Genomic DNA, 16575 nt, shown 5'->3' with positions numbered 1-16575 from the left:
CTAACACTCTACATGTTATATTAATTAATGACAAAACTCAAATTACTCTTTAAAGTAGACATAGTGATATAATGCTTGGCCTGGCAAGTAAAGTGTAGGCTGACACTTTTAAATCTTTTAAAATCCACTTTAAGTTCAATCTTATAACTTAATTAACAGGATTTGGGTTAATTAACTGCGCATGGGTACTGAATATTTTCTTATCTGATGCTCACTTCTTACATCAGTCCACACAAGAAACAGCTAAACGATTGCTTAGTAGGTGAATGAAGAACATATGAACTGGACTAGGCATCAGCGATAAACAGGAGACAAGAAAATATGACAGCGCACAGAGAACATACAGCCAGTCTGAGGTAAGGCAGTATGAAGGCCATAAACAGGGCTGAATAAGAATAGCTGTATAACGCAACCCATCAAATTCTGCTGCCGGCTGCTGGCCAATCGGAAGGCAGAGGAGGAGAGAGGCGGCACGGCTGAAGAGTAGAGGCCACCACGTCATGGCTGGGGGCGGTACCGGGCACAAGCATCCACGCACACTGCCCGCCACCCCTTTGCCCGCTGAAGAGTTCCCAATTAATTTAAACCCGGGTTTAAATTGATTGGTCCATTTTCAAACTACATACATAATTTGCATAAAAATGTGCATACATCCCTATCCTCCAGCCAGCCGCGGCTGAAGGAGGGGCGACCAGGACGAGCCCCAGACACCGCTTCTGGAACTGGAGGGAGGTAAGTGGCACTTACACCTAGCTATCTATACTGAAGGCGCCTATACCTAGCTATCTATAGTGAAGGCACCTATACCTAACTACCTATACTGAAGGCCACTATACCTGGCTACCTATACTGAAGGCCCCTATACCTAACTACCTATACTGAAGGCACCTATACCTAACTACCTACACTGAAGGCACCTATACCTGGCTACCTATACTGAAGGCACATATACCTAACTACCTATACTGAAGGCACCTATACCTAACTACCTATACTGAAGGCACCTATACCTAACTACCTATACTGTAAATGTTGGTAGATCTCCTGGACTCAGCAAATTTTAAAGTAGCTCGAAAGCCGAAAAAGTGTGGGCAACCCGCTCTATGGTGTAAGACTTGGACCAGTCCAACAGTACAATAGAGTAACCAAGCAGCTCAGGGTCTTTCTGTAAGTATCTTTATATAAAATATGTGATCATTTTCAGATTCATTAGTAACACTGCCATAGTTCACCTACCTTATCATATACTCTGAAGCAAGGCCAAGAAAAGGTTCTCCAGTACCAGTATAGGTAGACAAATGTGCCCCCAGTATGAAGTAGGATCCCCCTCAACCCAGCATAGGTAACCAGATGTGCCCCCAGAATGAAGTAACAGTACTTCACTAGCGGCCGCTACTATGTCAATTAACGTAGTTTCTATGTATACATTCATTGATACTTAAGGTTGCTATACATCAGGCGACTTGGCAGCCGATCGACTATCCAATTCAATTATTATAATCGAATCGGATGAAAATTGGTGCCGCCAAGCGCATACCCGACCGACAATGCAACCAATTTTGGGGCGATCACACATGCTGCAAGATGTTTGGCCAACTTACTGGATAGGGTGCGCAGCAGGAACAGCGTTCAATTTCAGGACAATTGATGAATGCGGCGAAAACCCTGGTGCTGCCCCCCCTCCCCAATGTTAAATGCCCCCCCCCCCCCCCCGGTGCCCAGTGCAAGGTATACATTACTTGTCCGTGGCCTTCCGCTTGTCCCTCTGCTAGCTCCAGGCGCACTCCTTGCTCCATACACACGTGACACCTGGTTTCCTAGTAATGGGGCACGCCACGTGGCACTCATGTTTGAAGAACAGAGTGCATCTGGAGCCAGCGGGGACAAGCGGAGGCCGTGGACAGGTAATGTATACCTTGCACTGTGCACGGAGGGACATTTAACATTAGGGTACAGTGTCGGGGCAGCATAGCAGTCGGATGCGGCATCACAAGGCTGATTCCGGATCGATTTCAGCTTTAAATTGATCGGAATCGACCTATGGTGTATGGGCATCTGAAAGATCTCTCTCTTATCAGAGTCGATTAGAGAGAGATTTGTCTCTTGGTCGAATCAGCCCATACATCGCTAGCTATATGACGACGCAGGGTTTTGAAAAAACGGTGGCCTTGCGGCGCATGCATGGAAGCGTATCCGCTCAGCGGATCATCTAGGAACAGCCTTATCAGTCCGCTGACAGTACGTACACACGCACTACAGTCTGCTGAAAGTCCGCCCAGCGGGAGGGTCCGACGGACCCGTCGTTGGCTTCTGTAGTGCGTGTGTACGCACCTTTAGTGCTGCATCAGATAGTGCCAGAAATGTGCCCAGTCTTGCACAGCACTGCTTCTGTACAAGTCAGTAGATCTACTGACTTGTGGCTTAGATGAAGTCACAGAGGACGTATATCTACTGACTTGTGGATAAAGTGGTTAAAAACGCTACCGCAATTGCTCATGAAATTGCTTACAAACCGCCCATACAAAACGCTAGCGATTGCGATTAGCAATTTATAGTGGGTTCCAGGCCTAACAGGATATAAAGGGATCAAAATGTACATATGGAGCACAATTATAGCAATTACTATCATTTTCAATATAAGACTATAGTTTCATTTGTGCTTAATTTGATTTACATGAGCCTTTTTCCTGGAACACTAGCGCTACACAAACTGAGAATCCCCCGTAGGTTGTGAGTCTTTCCCATTCTATCCAAAACGGAAATAAAAAAAATGGGTTGAGCTGAAGTTTAACTTAGAAAATGGCTTGTGAAACTATTATATATCAATTTTCAGCAAAAGCGTAGTTTCAGAACTAGGAACAGTTGACAAGTGTGCAGACACCACCTCCAGTCACTGAAGACGACCAAATTAATTTTCCAATATGAGAGGGAGAGTTTCCAAAGACTGCCTGTGTCTGGCTGTAATGGCTTCGGCATGAGAGGCGATACACACGGCCTCCTGCCTGCGTTACCCATCTGCCGTCCTGACCTATTTCTCCAAGAGGTAATATGAGTACAGGTGTTCCTTCCAGGAGGTAATTGCTGTAATTAGGCTGGTGCTGTGCTGAGCTCTGGCATTGGCTGGTGGAGTTACCATCCTGGAACTGCTCCCCTCATCACTGAGCTGAACTGAGTGCTGTGCAGTTATAGCAACATCAGTAAATACAACCTTCATTTTGTGGTAACAAAATCACAGTACCTATAAAACAATATTTTAATACTTTATAGCTTTACTGGACTGAAGTACTGTATTTTTTTGTATTTTCTTGCATCTATAGTTGAGTGCCCAAAAACTGGAAGAAGCCAATGAAAGTGTAAACCATAAATACCGCTGTGAATTGGGCACCAAATAAAAATGAAAAAATATTTACAGTGGTAATTAGGGCTGCTCAAATGCGGATCCGGGAGACACCCGGATAGTTGCTATCCGGGTGTCTCCCAGTAAACCTGTGCAGGTTGGGCGGGGGGTCAAGCTTACCTGTCTGACGTCTTCTTCGTCCGTCCCTGGCGCCTCCCACGATGCAGTCCACGCGCATCACATGACAACACTTCCTCATTCAACCCGGAAGGAGGAAGTGTTTGTAGTCACGTGACCCCTGCGTGGAACGCATCGTGGGAGGCGCCAGGGATGAACGAAGAAGACGTCAGACAGGTAAGCTTGACCCCCGTCCAGGTTTACTGGGAGATATCCGGATAGCAACTATCCGGGTGTCTCCCAGATCCGGATTTGAGCAGCCCTAGTGGTAATGACGATAGTAAAACATTGGTAAATGTTACAGATTTTTTACTACAACTACACCTAACCATATTCTCTCTCACACAGAACCCTCCCTCCTACGATGCCTAATTGTAAAACCCCCCTTCCTGACGCCTAACCTTAAGGGTCAGTTTCCACTATAACTAGGTGAATCACATGAAAAAAAACGATTGTGAATTCAGATACGTAAGCAAGTTTTTTTTTTCTTGTTGTCATTGATCACTATTGACCCACGCATGTGAAAACGCGTACACGTCACCGCATAAACCGCACTGAAAAGGGTAAAGCTAATTTCGCCTGTAATGGAAACAGGCCCATTGAGGGTAGGAACACACTAGGCAGAATCGCATATGCGTTTTCCACTATGTGCTATGGAAATTGCATATGCGATTCTGCCTAGTGTGTTACTACCCTTAAATACATTGCTATGCGAATTTGCATGCGGATAATTCATGCGAATTCACCATAGTGGAAACAGGCCCTAAAGTGTACCAGAGCCGAAGCTCGGGTACAAATTTAGATACTTACCTAAAGACAGGGAAGCCTCAGGATCCTATTGATGCTCCCCTCTGAATCCTGATGTCTCCCGTCGCTGAGCGCAGCAACTCTTCCAGCAGTTTGGCCACACAGTAGCCACACGAGCCAGCCAACGCATGCGCAGTAAGTGGGAGCTGCTCGTGTACAGTGATCTAAGGCTTCAACTCCAATATACCTTCCCTGGTGGTCTAAAGAGGGCCAAACATCATACAAAGTGGCAGGGCCGGGCCGAGGCATAGGCTGGAGAGGCTCCAGCCTCAGGGCGCAGTGTAGGAGGGGGCGCACAATTCATTCAGCTGTCATTCCTAATTCTGTTTGAAGGAACAAACTATGATTCACTACTGTCTGCTTGACATATAAACTTTATTAAATACTGTACACATACTATACCCAACCCATTAAAAGAGCAGTACTGCGGTGCAAGCCTAAGCTAAACACAGCCGGCTGTGTCACATACACGGATCTCCACTGCATACAGCCACACTTCCACACTCACTGATGTTTATACTCCCGGGAGTTTTTATGAAACAGTCTGCATGCAGCAAGCTAGAGTCACATAGCACCAGGAGGTCAGTGGTTAGTCATGCAGGGGCTGTAGCCAGATTGTTAGTGCAGCAGTTCCACGTTAATGGCTGGCATGTGCCTCATCAATGTTTTCATGCAGCGTTAATGGTGCTGGACAAAACTTGCATCGAGCGCATAAAGCATAATATGGGTTGCCACTGAGGGCTCTCACCACCTCCTACGCAATGTCCCACTTCGCTGTAACTGCTCAGCAGTCTCCCGTGGTGCGCTCTGTGTCCTGCTTAGTCCACTCCGCTGTCATGGGTATACAGAAGCCGGCATACTTGCGCTATGAATCACGCTTCCTGCTGTTCACAGTCTCGCTGTTCGAGACCCGGATGTGACGTCACCGCACTGCCCCAGCATCACTAGTATCGGCCGCCCACCGGCCTTCGTCATCTGACGAAGGCCGGTGGGCGGCCGATACTAGTGATGCTGGGGCAGTGCGGTGACGTCACATCCGGGTCTCGAACAGCGAGACTGTGAACAGCAGGAAGCGTGATTCATAGCGCAAGTATGCCGGCTTCTGTATACCCATGACAGCGGAGTGGACTAAGCAGGACACAGAGCGCACCACGGGAGACTGCTGAGCAGTTACAGCGAAGTGGGACATTGCGTAGGAGGTGGTGAGAGCCCTCAGTGGCAACCCATATTATGCTTTATGCGCTCGATGCAAGTTTTGTCCAGCACCATTAACGCTGCATGAAAACATTGATGAGGCACATGCCAGCCATTAACGTGGAACTGCTGCACTAACAATCTGGCTACAGCCCCTGCATGACTAACCACTGACCTCCTGGTGCTATGTGACTCTAGCTTGCTGCATGCAGACTGTTTCATAAAAACTCCCGGGAGTATAAACATCAGTGAGTGTGGAAGTGTGGCTGTATGCAGTGGAGATCCGTGTATGTGACACAGCCGGCTGTGTTTAGCTTAGGCTTGCACCGCAGTACTGCTCTTTTAATGGGTTGGGTATAGTATGTGTACAGTATTTAATAAAGTTTATATGTCAAGCAGACAGTAGTGAATCATAGTTTGTTCCTGGTGTCACATTGTCACTACTGGCTCCCCTACAATAGGGTAGACATAATTATCTTACATGATTCAGGCGCAGGATATTGTTGGAAGGCCTTAATTCTGTTTGAAGCAGAAAGAAATAAGAAAAGGGGATACATGGAAGTGACTACAAGCCAGATAACTAGATATTAAGGTGTTGAGGAGGTTGTGGGCCCTGTGGCCCTCTTAGTCTAATAGCAATCAGTGTGTGACTGCTGGGGTGGGAGGGATCGAGGGGCGCACTTTGTTGTCTCAGCCTTGGGTGCTGGAGGACCTTGTCCCTGCTCTGCAAAGTGGGGAAACCATTTGAGGGCCAAATTTCATGACTCTGTGGGTCAGTTTGACATGTATGGTTTAGAAGAATTAGACTTCTGTATTTCTACAGCAGACCCTTCCAGGATTGTAAGGCCCTTCCCACGCTGATTCTGTTGCATTGTGTCGCAAAGGGCAATATCCATTGCAATGCAATGCAATGATATTCCTATGGAGCTTTGCACAAGGAGTGCGGCGCATCGGGTTCTGACGCATGCTGTACTTTAACTGAGCAATGCGCGCATTTACAGTAGGAGTGAAATATACTTTCATTGCACTGTAAGCCTCAATGTATGGTCGCACTCGCACCGCAACGCAACTGCATTGTGTCTTTTCGTTGCGTTGCGATATGAGCAGCACAATGTTATTGGTGTGAAAGGGCTGCCAAACTGGCAGTAGGAAATTTGGGCGCCACCATAGGGTTCTATTAAATTTATCGTCAAGGAAGGGAAATTTAGGTTCCAAATCCCGCAGGCGGCCACATTTTCCTTGCTTGCCGATAAATTTAATGGAACCCTATGGCAGCGCCATAGTTTTAGGCATCAGGTAGGGGGTTTTAGGCATCAGGTAGAGGGTTTGTGTGTGTAGGTGTGTGGGGGGGATGGTTAGGCATCAGGAAGGCTGTTTGTGCGGGTGGCGGTTAGGCGTCAGGGGGGAGGATTCAGTGTGAGAATAGGCTTAGCTATCCTCTATAATAATCCTCAAGTGTCTCTGCGTCCCATGTCCGTGTGTGGTTTTTTGTTATGTGTATGTGCAGGGAGGGAGGCAGAGACACTGAGGAGAGCTGGGGAATTACGCGCGGCTTGCAGGGGAGGACGAGGCCAGGAGGGGCGGGCGTGCGCTGATATGAGCGGTGACAGACCTAGCCCGTTTTTAAAAGGGCTAAGGTCACTAGTAGTATAATATATTTAATAGATATTTTACTATCTTTTTTACGTTTTAAAGGAAACATCTGAGGAAAATAAAAAACAAGATCTACTTACCTGGGGCTTCCTCCAGCCCCTGCCAGCCGATCTGTCCCTCGCTGCAGCTCCGAGGTCCCCTCCATTGCAGATGCAGACCTCGTCAGAACTAATGTGCCTGCGCATAAGATGCCGACCTGGTGAGGTCGGCACTTCTGCGCCTGTGCTCCTGTGGGCCACTCGCGCTCCCGTGGCTGGGACTCGCAGAGCAGGATCATCCACCAGGCAACCTAGGCAGGTGCTTGGGGCCCTGTGGGTGTCAAGGGGCCCACAAGCTACCTTTTCTGCCCTTCTCTCCACTACAGCATACCAAAACAACCACAAGGGGCCCCAAATATACTACCTTGCCTAGGGCCCCATTAAATCTTAATCCATCTCCAGCTGGGAATGTTCTGCGCAGGAGCAGTAGTTCTGGTGAGGTCTGCATCTGCAACAGAGGAGACTCCAGAGCTGCAGCGAGGGACGTATCGGCTGCCAGGTACTGGAGGATGCCCCAGGAAACTACATCTTTTTTAAATTATTTTCTTCGAACCTTTCCCTTAATAGTAAAATATTAGTATTTTACTATTTAAATTACTGAGCGGCCAAATTTCCAAGCACCTTTATTTTGAATTTAGGCGTAACAATCAGTGTTGCCAACCGTCAGTAAATTTACTGACAGTCAGTAAAAAAGTCAACAAATCTGGGCTGTCAGTAAAGTCCATGAAAACATTTGTGGTGTCAGTAAATAAAAACCTCTCTCTCCCAGAAGATCACAGCACTTACTGCTTATCAGTTCACGTATCACTCTGGAATGTACACTGCTCTAGCTAAAGGTGGCCATACATCTGTAGACTTGGCGGCAGATCAACCATCAGATAAGACAATTATTATTGATATTCTAAAAATCGGTGCCACCAAGAGCATGCCTAGTTGACAAGGAAACCAATTTCGGGCTGAAATTGGTTGCATGCAGGGGCGTAGCAATAGGGGTTGCAGAGGTAGCGGCCGCATCGGGGCCCTTGGGCCAGAGGGGCCCCGAAGGGCCCTCCCTCAACTGCAGTATTAGCTCTCTATTGGTCCTGTGCTCATAATAATTACTTCTATAGATACTTTGAATAGTGGTAATTATTAACAAGCTGCTCCCCATCCCCTTCTTTCACCTCTAATGCTGTAGTTGACATTGGCAGGTTTTGGTGCGCCGTACCAATTGTTATGTATAGAGTGCTTGGGGGGCCCCATTATAAAACTTGCATCGGGGCCCACAGCCCCTTAGCTACGCCACTGGTTGCATGTATCAATTGCATGTATCAATCGGATAAGGTGTGCAGCGGTAAGGGCTGCGATAATCGAGAAAACATGTGATGGAAACCGCCAGTCCGTGCATTAATACTTCACCTGTCCGGTGTCTGCCAATGCACTCTTTTTCCTCATTCGAGCCCTACGTGGTTGCCGGTGTATTGCACGTAGGGTGCATGTGTGATATCTTTCATTTAATTTCAATAATAGTAGATGTCAGTAAAAAAGTGTTCTGTCAGCAAATTTTTTGTGCTTTATCAGTAAAAATGTATTTCTGAGGTTGGCAACACTGGTAACAATGCAAACATGGTTTCTATAAGTCACAAAAGTCTGTCCATTAAACACACGAACTTCAACTTGTAAACTTAGTTTTTTTTTTGTAAACGAGCCAGTCTGCTTCTTATAAAGTGGCCTATGTCATCATCTGCAAGGTCTAATGTCATGTTATAAGCCTGGTAACCTTAGCGCCGCCACATAAACACCTCTATGGAACAATGAGTGATCGGCCCCGACTGCTTGATGCACATTAACCCCTTCCTGCCAAGTTGGAAGTTTGGCTTGGCCTCTTCCCTGCAGCCAGAAAGTTTCCCGGGGTCGCACCTCTGTGCGGTCCCGCCCCGAGAGAGAGGCTGCGGTCCCCCCCTCCTGCCAGGGATTAGGTGGCTGCTGCTGCTGATGGAGGAGGATGCTGGGGAGAGAGAGGAGGCAGCTCATACAAAGGATCGGGGAGGCGGCGCCGCTGCTGCCGGGGAGGGGGAAGAGAGGAGGTCAGAAGGCGGAGAGTGGAGGACAGACAGGGCACAGGGGCATCGGGGGCTCAGCAGCCGGGCACCCTGCATCTCTGGCAGAACACCATGGATGCCTGAGCCATGGAGAGCAAGGCTGCAGAGGATGACTGCGAGGACTCGGGGGCGGAGACCGGGGGGTAAGTACTCTCTGGGCTCGGAGTGTGACTTACAGGCTTAGCATTGGGGGGGGGGTTGTAGTAGTGTTTACATGACACACACTGCTGGGACAGGATGTCTTGCCTGAAGAGCTGACACTCGTCCCCACCGAGTTTACTGGATGTGTGAAGTTTTGTGCCTGGAAAACTCCCGTTGTGTTTCTACACTGAGATCGCTGTATTCTGTATTGAGGTTGGATGTAGCTGTACAGTTTGGGTAGTTGAGTTATTTAGGTGAGATGGGTATTAGGAAGTACATTCCCCACACTTATAAACTTCTTCTGACTGTTGTGATGCTGTGTGCTGCGTCCCATCGCTGTATCCCCAGCATCATGCTATAATAATGTGTACTGGAAGATATGTTTCTGATATTCATCATGTGAGGAGGATGGATGTATGAACAGTTATTGCTCCTTGCACAACATGAGATAAGCAGAGCATTGGGTATAAAGGAAAATAAAAACAATTATTATGGTGACAGGACTGCTACACTTCCCTCCTGACAGGAATGGAGAATGTTATAAAGTTTGGCTGTCACACAGAGCTGACTCTCTAATTGGTATTGTTCAATTTGGTGATATATTCTGATGTTAACCCCATTGGTTATCATCAATTACATATCACTTGTAGAACCCGTGTGAAAATTCCTTGCTTGGAAAATTGCTCTGTTTTAGTGCTTTTTAGAGCCTTTCCTATATTTATAATTGAGACAGAATTACCCCAGAAATGCTGCAGGACCTGCCTTTGCGTTTGGGGAAAAATCACATCACTCTGGTGTGATCCATCCCATTCAAACACTTTAGCCAAGTGCTTTCTTTTCAAAGTGCTAGCTTTTTGAAAAGCTCTCTAGGTGTGCAGCAGCCCTTTAACTGTTTTCTCTCTATGGGGAGAATAAGGACTTTATCCCAAGATACTGTACTTTGTTTTGCCCTAACTAACTTGCACTGTTATAGTATACTAGAGACCTTAGCCCGTTTAACAACGGGCTCTAGGTCTGTCACTGCCACCACCTGTAGGCGCGCATGCGTGCGCCCGCCCGGCCCCCTGGCTGTCCTGCTCCTGTCCCAACAACAGCTGTCCCTGCAGCACATGCGCAGTAGTGCAGACGCAGGGACACACACACACGGACATGGGCCACAGAAACACAGGCTGCTGGAGAGATATGCAAACAGCGCACTTCTCTTTCGTTAGACAAGACAAATAACATTTATAACTCGCTTTTCTCCTGGCGGACTCAAAGCGCCAGAGCAGCAGCCACTAGGGCACGCTCTATAGGCAGTAGCAGTGTTAGGGAGACTTGCCAAAGGTCTCCTACTGAATAGGTGCTGGCTTACTGAACAGGCAGAGCCGAGATTTGAACCATGGTCTCCTGTGTCAGAGGCAGAGCCCTTAACCATTACACCATCCAGCCACCATGTTAGACTGGCTCCGGCTGACGGAAGTGTGAGGACGGCAGCGTGGCAGCGATCGTTGCGGATGGAGCTGGAGGAAGCCCCAGGTATGTATAAAATCGTTTAATTATTCAGCTCTGGTACACTTTAAGGGCCCATTCACACTTAAAAGCGCAAACCGTTGTCCAGTTTTGCAGGAGTGATTTTTCCGCGATTTCATGTGGAAAAATCACTGGACAGTGCAGCGATTTCTCCGCGATCACATTTAGCGCTTCTATAGCACTGAAACGCGTTCGCTGGAAAATCGCCTGAAAATGGTGCAGGCCATGCGTTTGCGTTTCGCGATTTGCGGCGATTAGCACAAATCACTCAAGTAAGAACGGGCCCATATGGTTTTTATTACACTAGCGCTTTCAAAAGCGCTAGCGTTTGAGCGTTTTACTGGCGATTTCGGGCCCAAAAGGACAACTGAAGTAAGACGAATATGGAGGCTGCCATATTTATTTCCTTCTGGCTGCAGTAGTGTCTGAATAACACCAGAAACAAGCATGCAGCTTATCCAGTCAGATCTGAAAATAATGTCAGAAACATCTGATCTGCTGCATGCTTGTTCAGGGTCCGTGACTAAAAGTGCTAAAGACAGAGGATGACCAGGCAACTGATATTGCTTAAAAGGAAATGAATATGGCAGCCTCCACATCCCTCTCATTACAGTTGTCCTTTAAGTTGAACACACACACACACATCACGCACGCACGCACACACACACACACTCGCTGCCACTGTTTCCCATTGTGCCACCAGGTTCCCCCACTAAGTTTACTCACCACTAAAAGTGTCCCAGCTCCAACGAGCTCTCGGTTTGGCTCTTCTGAGTGAGTGACATCATTGCAATGGGCATTTCTCTGCAAGTTGTATGTAACTCAGGACATATGTAACTCGAGGACCACTTGTATCTTAAACGGATGACAGAGTCAGCATTTTAGGGCTGGTTCATACTGTGAGCAATTGCGCTCAATTTGCTGATTGCCAGTGATCAGCAAAGTGCTACAGCAGTGTCGCCCTACGAGGGTGTTCTCACTGCAGCGTTTCGATTTGAAGAAAATTGAAAAAGTGCTGCTTGTACCATTTTTTTGAGCGATTTAAAAAAAAAAGAATGTGAAAAAACACACATTTTAAAAAACACTTTGCAAAATCACAAACGCTTAGTGCATTGCGATTGCGTTTTGTAGTGTGAACTAGGCCTAAGTATTGGGGCAGCATGGGCCCAATCACAAAGCAGGAGTTGTAAAGGAGTGCAAAAAAGGGTACATGCAGGCACTTTTTTGCTGATTTTGTTTGCCGATTTTAGACAGCTTCTTTTTTAGGCTATGAGTTCTGAAGCAAACATAATTTCAAGAGCCAGAGTCAAACATAAGAGCCAAAGTAAAACATTCTTTTAGTAAAGCAGTTCCTAATGTCTTTAGCAGGCAGATGCTTCACTTGTGTATCAGGGATATACAGCTTGCTTATCCCATTTAAATGCAGCTCAGTAGAAGTAGCAGCCAGATGCAAATGGCAGGGGGCTTCTGGGAAGGATGTTAGTCACAAATTAGGTGTAAAAACGGCACTTTTTGCTTTCTATCACTAGCAGTAGTGAAAATATCCTTCCAGCTGCATCACATCAGCTGATGATTTGTATGCAATGACATCAATTCACTAAGACACCTTCGGGAAAAATGTCATGCTTGGTAATTCGCCTCATGCAGTATTTTAGACTTTTTTTTTACAAATTCACAAAATTTTCATGCATGAGGCATTATGTTGGTAATTTACAGAAAAACTCATGACAATTCAGTAAGGGCTCGATCACACTGGAGGTGATTTTTTTTAAGCGCTAGCGATTTTCAAAAACGCCCAGAAATCGCTTGTGCAATGATTCTTCATGAGAGAGTTTACATCTGAGCGGTTCGTTTCCGATCCGCTCAGCAAAGCACTACCTGTACCATTTTTTGAGGCGATTCCACCAGGGCCGGGTTTACCATAAGGCACTGTAGGCACGTGCCTACAGGCGCCTGATGATGGAAAGGCGGCTCACTCCCCTCCCCTAGTGCTGCCCTCCTCCCTCTCACCTTCCCTATGCAAGTCCTGATGAGAGTAGAAATGAGAGATTACTGACCCTGCTCACTGCATTCCACTGACAAGATCTCCCTTCAGTCAGGCGCACCACTAGCTACTTAATACTGAGTTTCCTCTAGCTACCTAATACTTGGGGGCACCTCTAGCTACTTTCTACTGAGGGTACGTCTGGCTACCTAACACTAAGGGGCACCTGTAGCCGCCTATGATGGGCAAGGGAAGTAAGGGAGAATTGACAGCTGGCATAGCCAGCACATTTGTGGTGAGGTTTGGTGGGGCTTGTAGGTTCATGTAGGGTGGAGTCTAAGGTGCCAGGACATCTGTGCCTATAGGCTCCTGTGAGGTAAATCCGTGCCTGGATTCCACCTCAATGGAAGGTATAGGAAAAACACAAAAAAACTCACAAAACTGCTTTGTGCAGCGATTGCGTGAGCAGTTTTAAGAATAAATACATTGGGCTCGATTCACAAAGCGGTGCTAACCCAGTTAGCACGTCTAAAAGACTTTAGGCATGATAACCATTGCACCATGCTGGTGAAAAGCCAGTTTAGGCGTGATAAGTTTAGGCGTGATAAGTTTAGGTGTGATAAGTTTAGGCATGCTAAGTTTAGATAAGTTTAGATCGCTTGCAAAGTCCCGCACGCAAAGCAGCGCCATTAAACTTTATACAAAGTGCACCAGTCTTTGCTAGCGTAAAACTTTTGATAAGCTGTGCACTGCGGTGCTAACGCAGTTGGCGCTTAAACTTATCATGCCTAAACTTATCACACCTAAACTTATCATGCCTAAACTTATCACACCTAAACTTATCACACCTAAACTTATCATGCCTAAACTGAGTTTAGGCATGATAAGGGGCTTTTCACCAGCGTGCTAACTGTTAGCACCGCTTTGTGAATCAGGCCCTTTGTATTTATTCTTTTCCGGGTCAACGAGTTCACTTCCTGACGTGCGTCAGGGAGTGAATAAAAAAGTTTGGGAAAAGGGCGTAGAAAAGCGCTTTTCACAAAAATGCAACACCCACCCAAGCACCGAATCACAAATAAAAATTGCATCAAAAGTAATAAAATGCGAACGCAACGCAATGGGAACAAGGCTTAAGATTTTGACCTCTTGCAGTATTTCTTTCGTTATTTTAAGGACTCGGGGTATTTCGTTTGTTATTTGATGGATTATAACAGTGATAAAAACAGCATTTTGTTTTATTAATTATACTGACAACAAGTAAAGTCCAAGCAGCATAAAATTAAAGTTACTTGAGATGGGACCCCTTACCACTTCAGGACCATGCATATTAAAATCTATGTCCTGTCTTTGAATACTAGTTTCTGGCACATTGTAGATTTTTACTCCATTATTCTTATATACTTTTACAGCTCACACCTTCTGCAATGAATGAGGAGCACTTTTGATTGGCTCCTGATCACCAGGATTGCAAATTATCACTTTTTCGCTCTTAAAATCCTAATTTCCACCTCTTCTTAGTGCCCCGGCAGTGTACCTAAAAAATAGATCATCTACATAATGTTTACATTTCTGCATAGACAACATATTGAATAATCTGTTTCTGATAGTTTTACTGCTGCAATTTAAGATATTTACTTATTTTTAGTTGAAAGTTTCAGAAAATTCATTCTTGTTTATTTTTTAAGCATATTATCTCTTAAAAACACAAGCTAATTCCAGATTTACTATAAGTAAGTGATATCAAAGGACAGTCCTAATGGTCCTGAAAAAAACAAGACTAGATATGTTTGGGTAGACTAAAAATTGCCCGAGATCTATCAACTTAAAGTGAGGGCTCGTTTCCACTATTGCGGTGCAGAATCGCCTGGATTCCACCGCTGATGAAATCGCTTGCGGATGCGATTCCCCATGCGTTTTTTGCCGCGAATTCGCATACGAATTCGCATAGGTGAGGGTATATGCGATTTTAACCATGTCACTGCCTGTGTGAATTTACATCGGTACCTATGCGAATTTGCATGCGAATTCGCGGCAAAAATCGCATGGGAAAAACGCATGCAATTTCCCTATTAAATACATTGCATGCGATTCGCATGCATTCCACTCTCAGGCGAATTCGTTGGCTCTTTTGTGCGTTTTTTCACCGCTCAAAAAAACGCACATCACCAACGCAACTGTGGAAACAGGCCCATTCACTTTCATACCATGTGCGAATCCGCATGCGTTGGACGCATGCGGATTCGCGATAGTGGAAACGAGCCCTGAAGGTCCAAGCTAAAAAAAACAACAACAAAAAAAAACTCTACTTACCTGGGGCTTCCTTCAGCCCCGGCAGTTGTTCTGTGCCCTCGCCGCAGCTCCGTTGGCTCCCGGTCTTCCCCACTGCAGAAGCCGACCTTGCCAGGTCGGGTTCCGGGTCGGCTTCTTCTGCGCCCCACCGCGCGGGTCACGTGATCCGGTTGACATCATCAGGATTGTACTGCGCAGGCACAGAACTACTGCGCCTGCGCAGTACAATCCTGATGACGTCGGCCGGACCACGTGACCCGCGCCGTGTAGCGCACAAGAAGCCGACCCAGAAGCCGAAGGACACCGAGAGCCACCAGAGCTGCAGTGAGGGCACAGAACGACTGCCAGGGGCTGGAGCAAGCCCCAGGTGAGTGGAGTTTGTTTGTTTTTTTAGCTCAGATGTTTCCTTTAAGCAAAAGCATAGCAGAATTATGAAAATTGGCTTGGACCTGAAGTGGATGTATACACACCTGGGGCATCCTCCAGCCCCCTCCAGCCTGATCTCTCTCTCATTGTCCTCAGTCGCCTTCTTCTTCGCCCGCAACTGGACCCCCAAAAAAATCCTCCTTTCGGGGACAGTTGGTGCATGCACAGTCCGGCCAGGCGCGCTCCCCCATCTTGATCCCATCGCCAGGAGCTTTCTGTGCCTACGCAGTACTACTGCACAGGCACAGAGTGCTCCAGGCTACGTGAATGCAGCAGGAGCGTGCGCGCTGCCAGGCCGCTCTTGCATAGTTGGCCTGGACCGAAGGACTTTCCAGGGCCATTTGTGGAAGAGGAGGGGGTGGAAGTGATCAGACCGGATGGGGCCTCGAGGAAGCCCAAGGTATGTACATTTTATTGCTTTGAGCCCAACTCAGGTCACTTTAAATTTTTATCAGCTCAAAACCATTAGTATCTTATTAAAAATGTTAATTACTACATAATGATTATTAGGAAATTAGAAAACTGAGTTGTTATTATTAACTTTCTATTTTTCCTGAATAGTTTTACTGCTTCCGGACCACGCTAATTGAAATCTATGCCCTGTTATCCCTGTCAGGGCGTAGATTTCAAGTAGCCCGCCACACATTGACCACAGGGTGAGGAGCCAATGAAATCGGCTCCTGACCTTCTCACAGAGCTCTGCTGGCATTGCGGCGGCAGAGCCAGTGAGCTTCAGCGACGACGGGAAGAGGGAATGACAGGTCTGGGCGGTGTGACGTCGGTAGGCATCTTTTTTTTGAACCAGTGGTGTCTGGTCCTGAAGGGACCAGAGACTGCTAGTACTGAAATGTCCTGAACTGTCTGTGTACAAGTGTGACCACACTGCGCAGCGGCAGTAACATCCCACCCCTGCGCAGTAGCACGGTGCCACTTGTG

General features: G+C 46.8%; 1 protein-coding gene across 3 annotated transcripts in view; it reads left to right on the top strand.

Moving 5' to 3' along the window:
- The first annotated feature begins 301 nt into the window (after nt 1–301).
- The window catches only part of FAM124A (family with sequence similarity 124 member A), an 83665-nt gene continuing 67391 nt past the window's right edge, over nt 302–16575 (top strand). Inside the window, exon 1 of one of the 3 annotated variants that reach the window (XM_068265056.1) lies at nt 302–356. In XM_068265056.1, coding sequence (XP_068121157.1) covers nt 322–356 — 35 coding nt within the window. In that variant the 5' untranslated portion in view covers nt 302–321. Of the gene's footprint in view, nt 357–9297; nt 9431–16575 lie in introns of those variants that run through there. The other 2 variants (XM_068265055.1, XM_068265057.1) reach the window with 2 other exon arrangements.

This window comes from Hyperolius riggenbachi, chromosome 2, assembly GCF_040937935.1.
Source record: "Hyperolius riggenbachi isolate aHypRig1 chromosome 2, aHypRig1.pri, whole genome shotgun sequence".
Classification (NCBI taxonomy): Eukaryota; Metazoa; Chordata; class Amphibia; order Anura; family Hyperoliidae; genus Hyperolius; species Hyperolius riggenbachi.
This window is presented reverse-complemented; position numbering and strand designations above follow the sequence as displayed.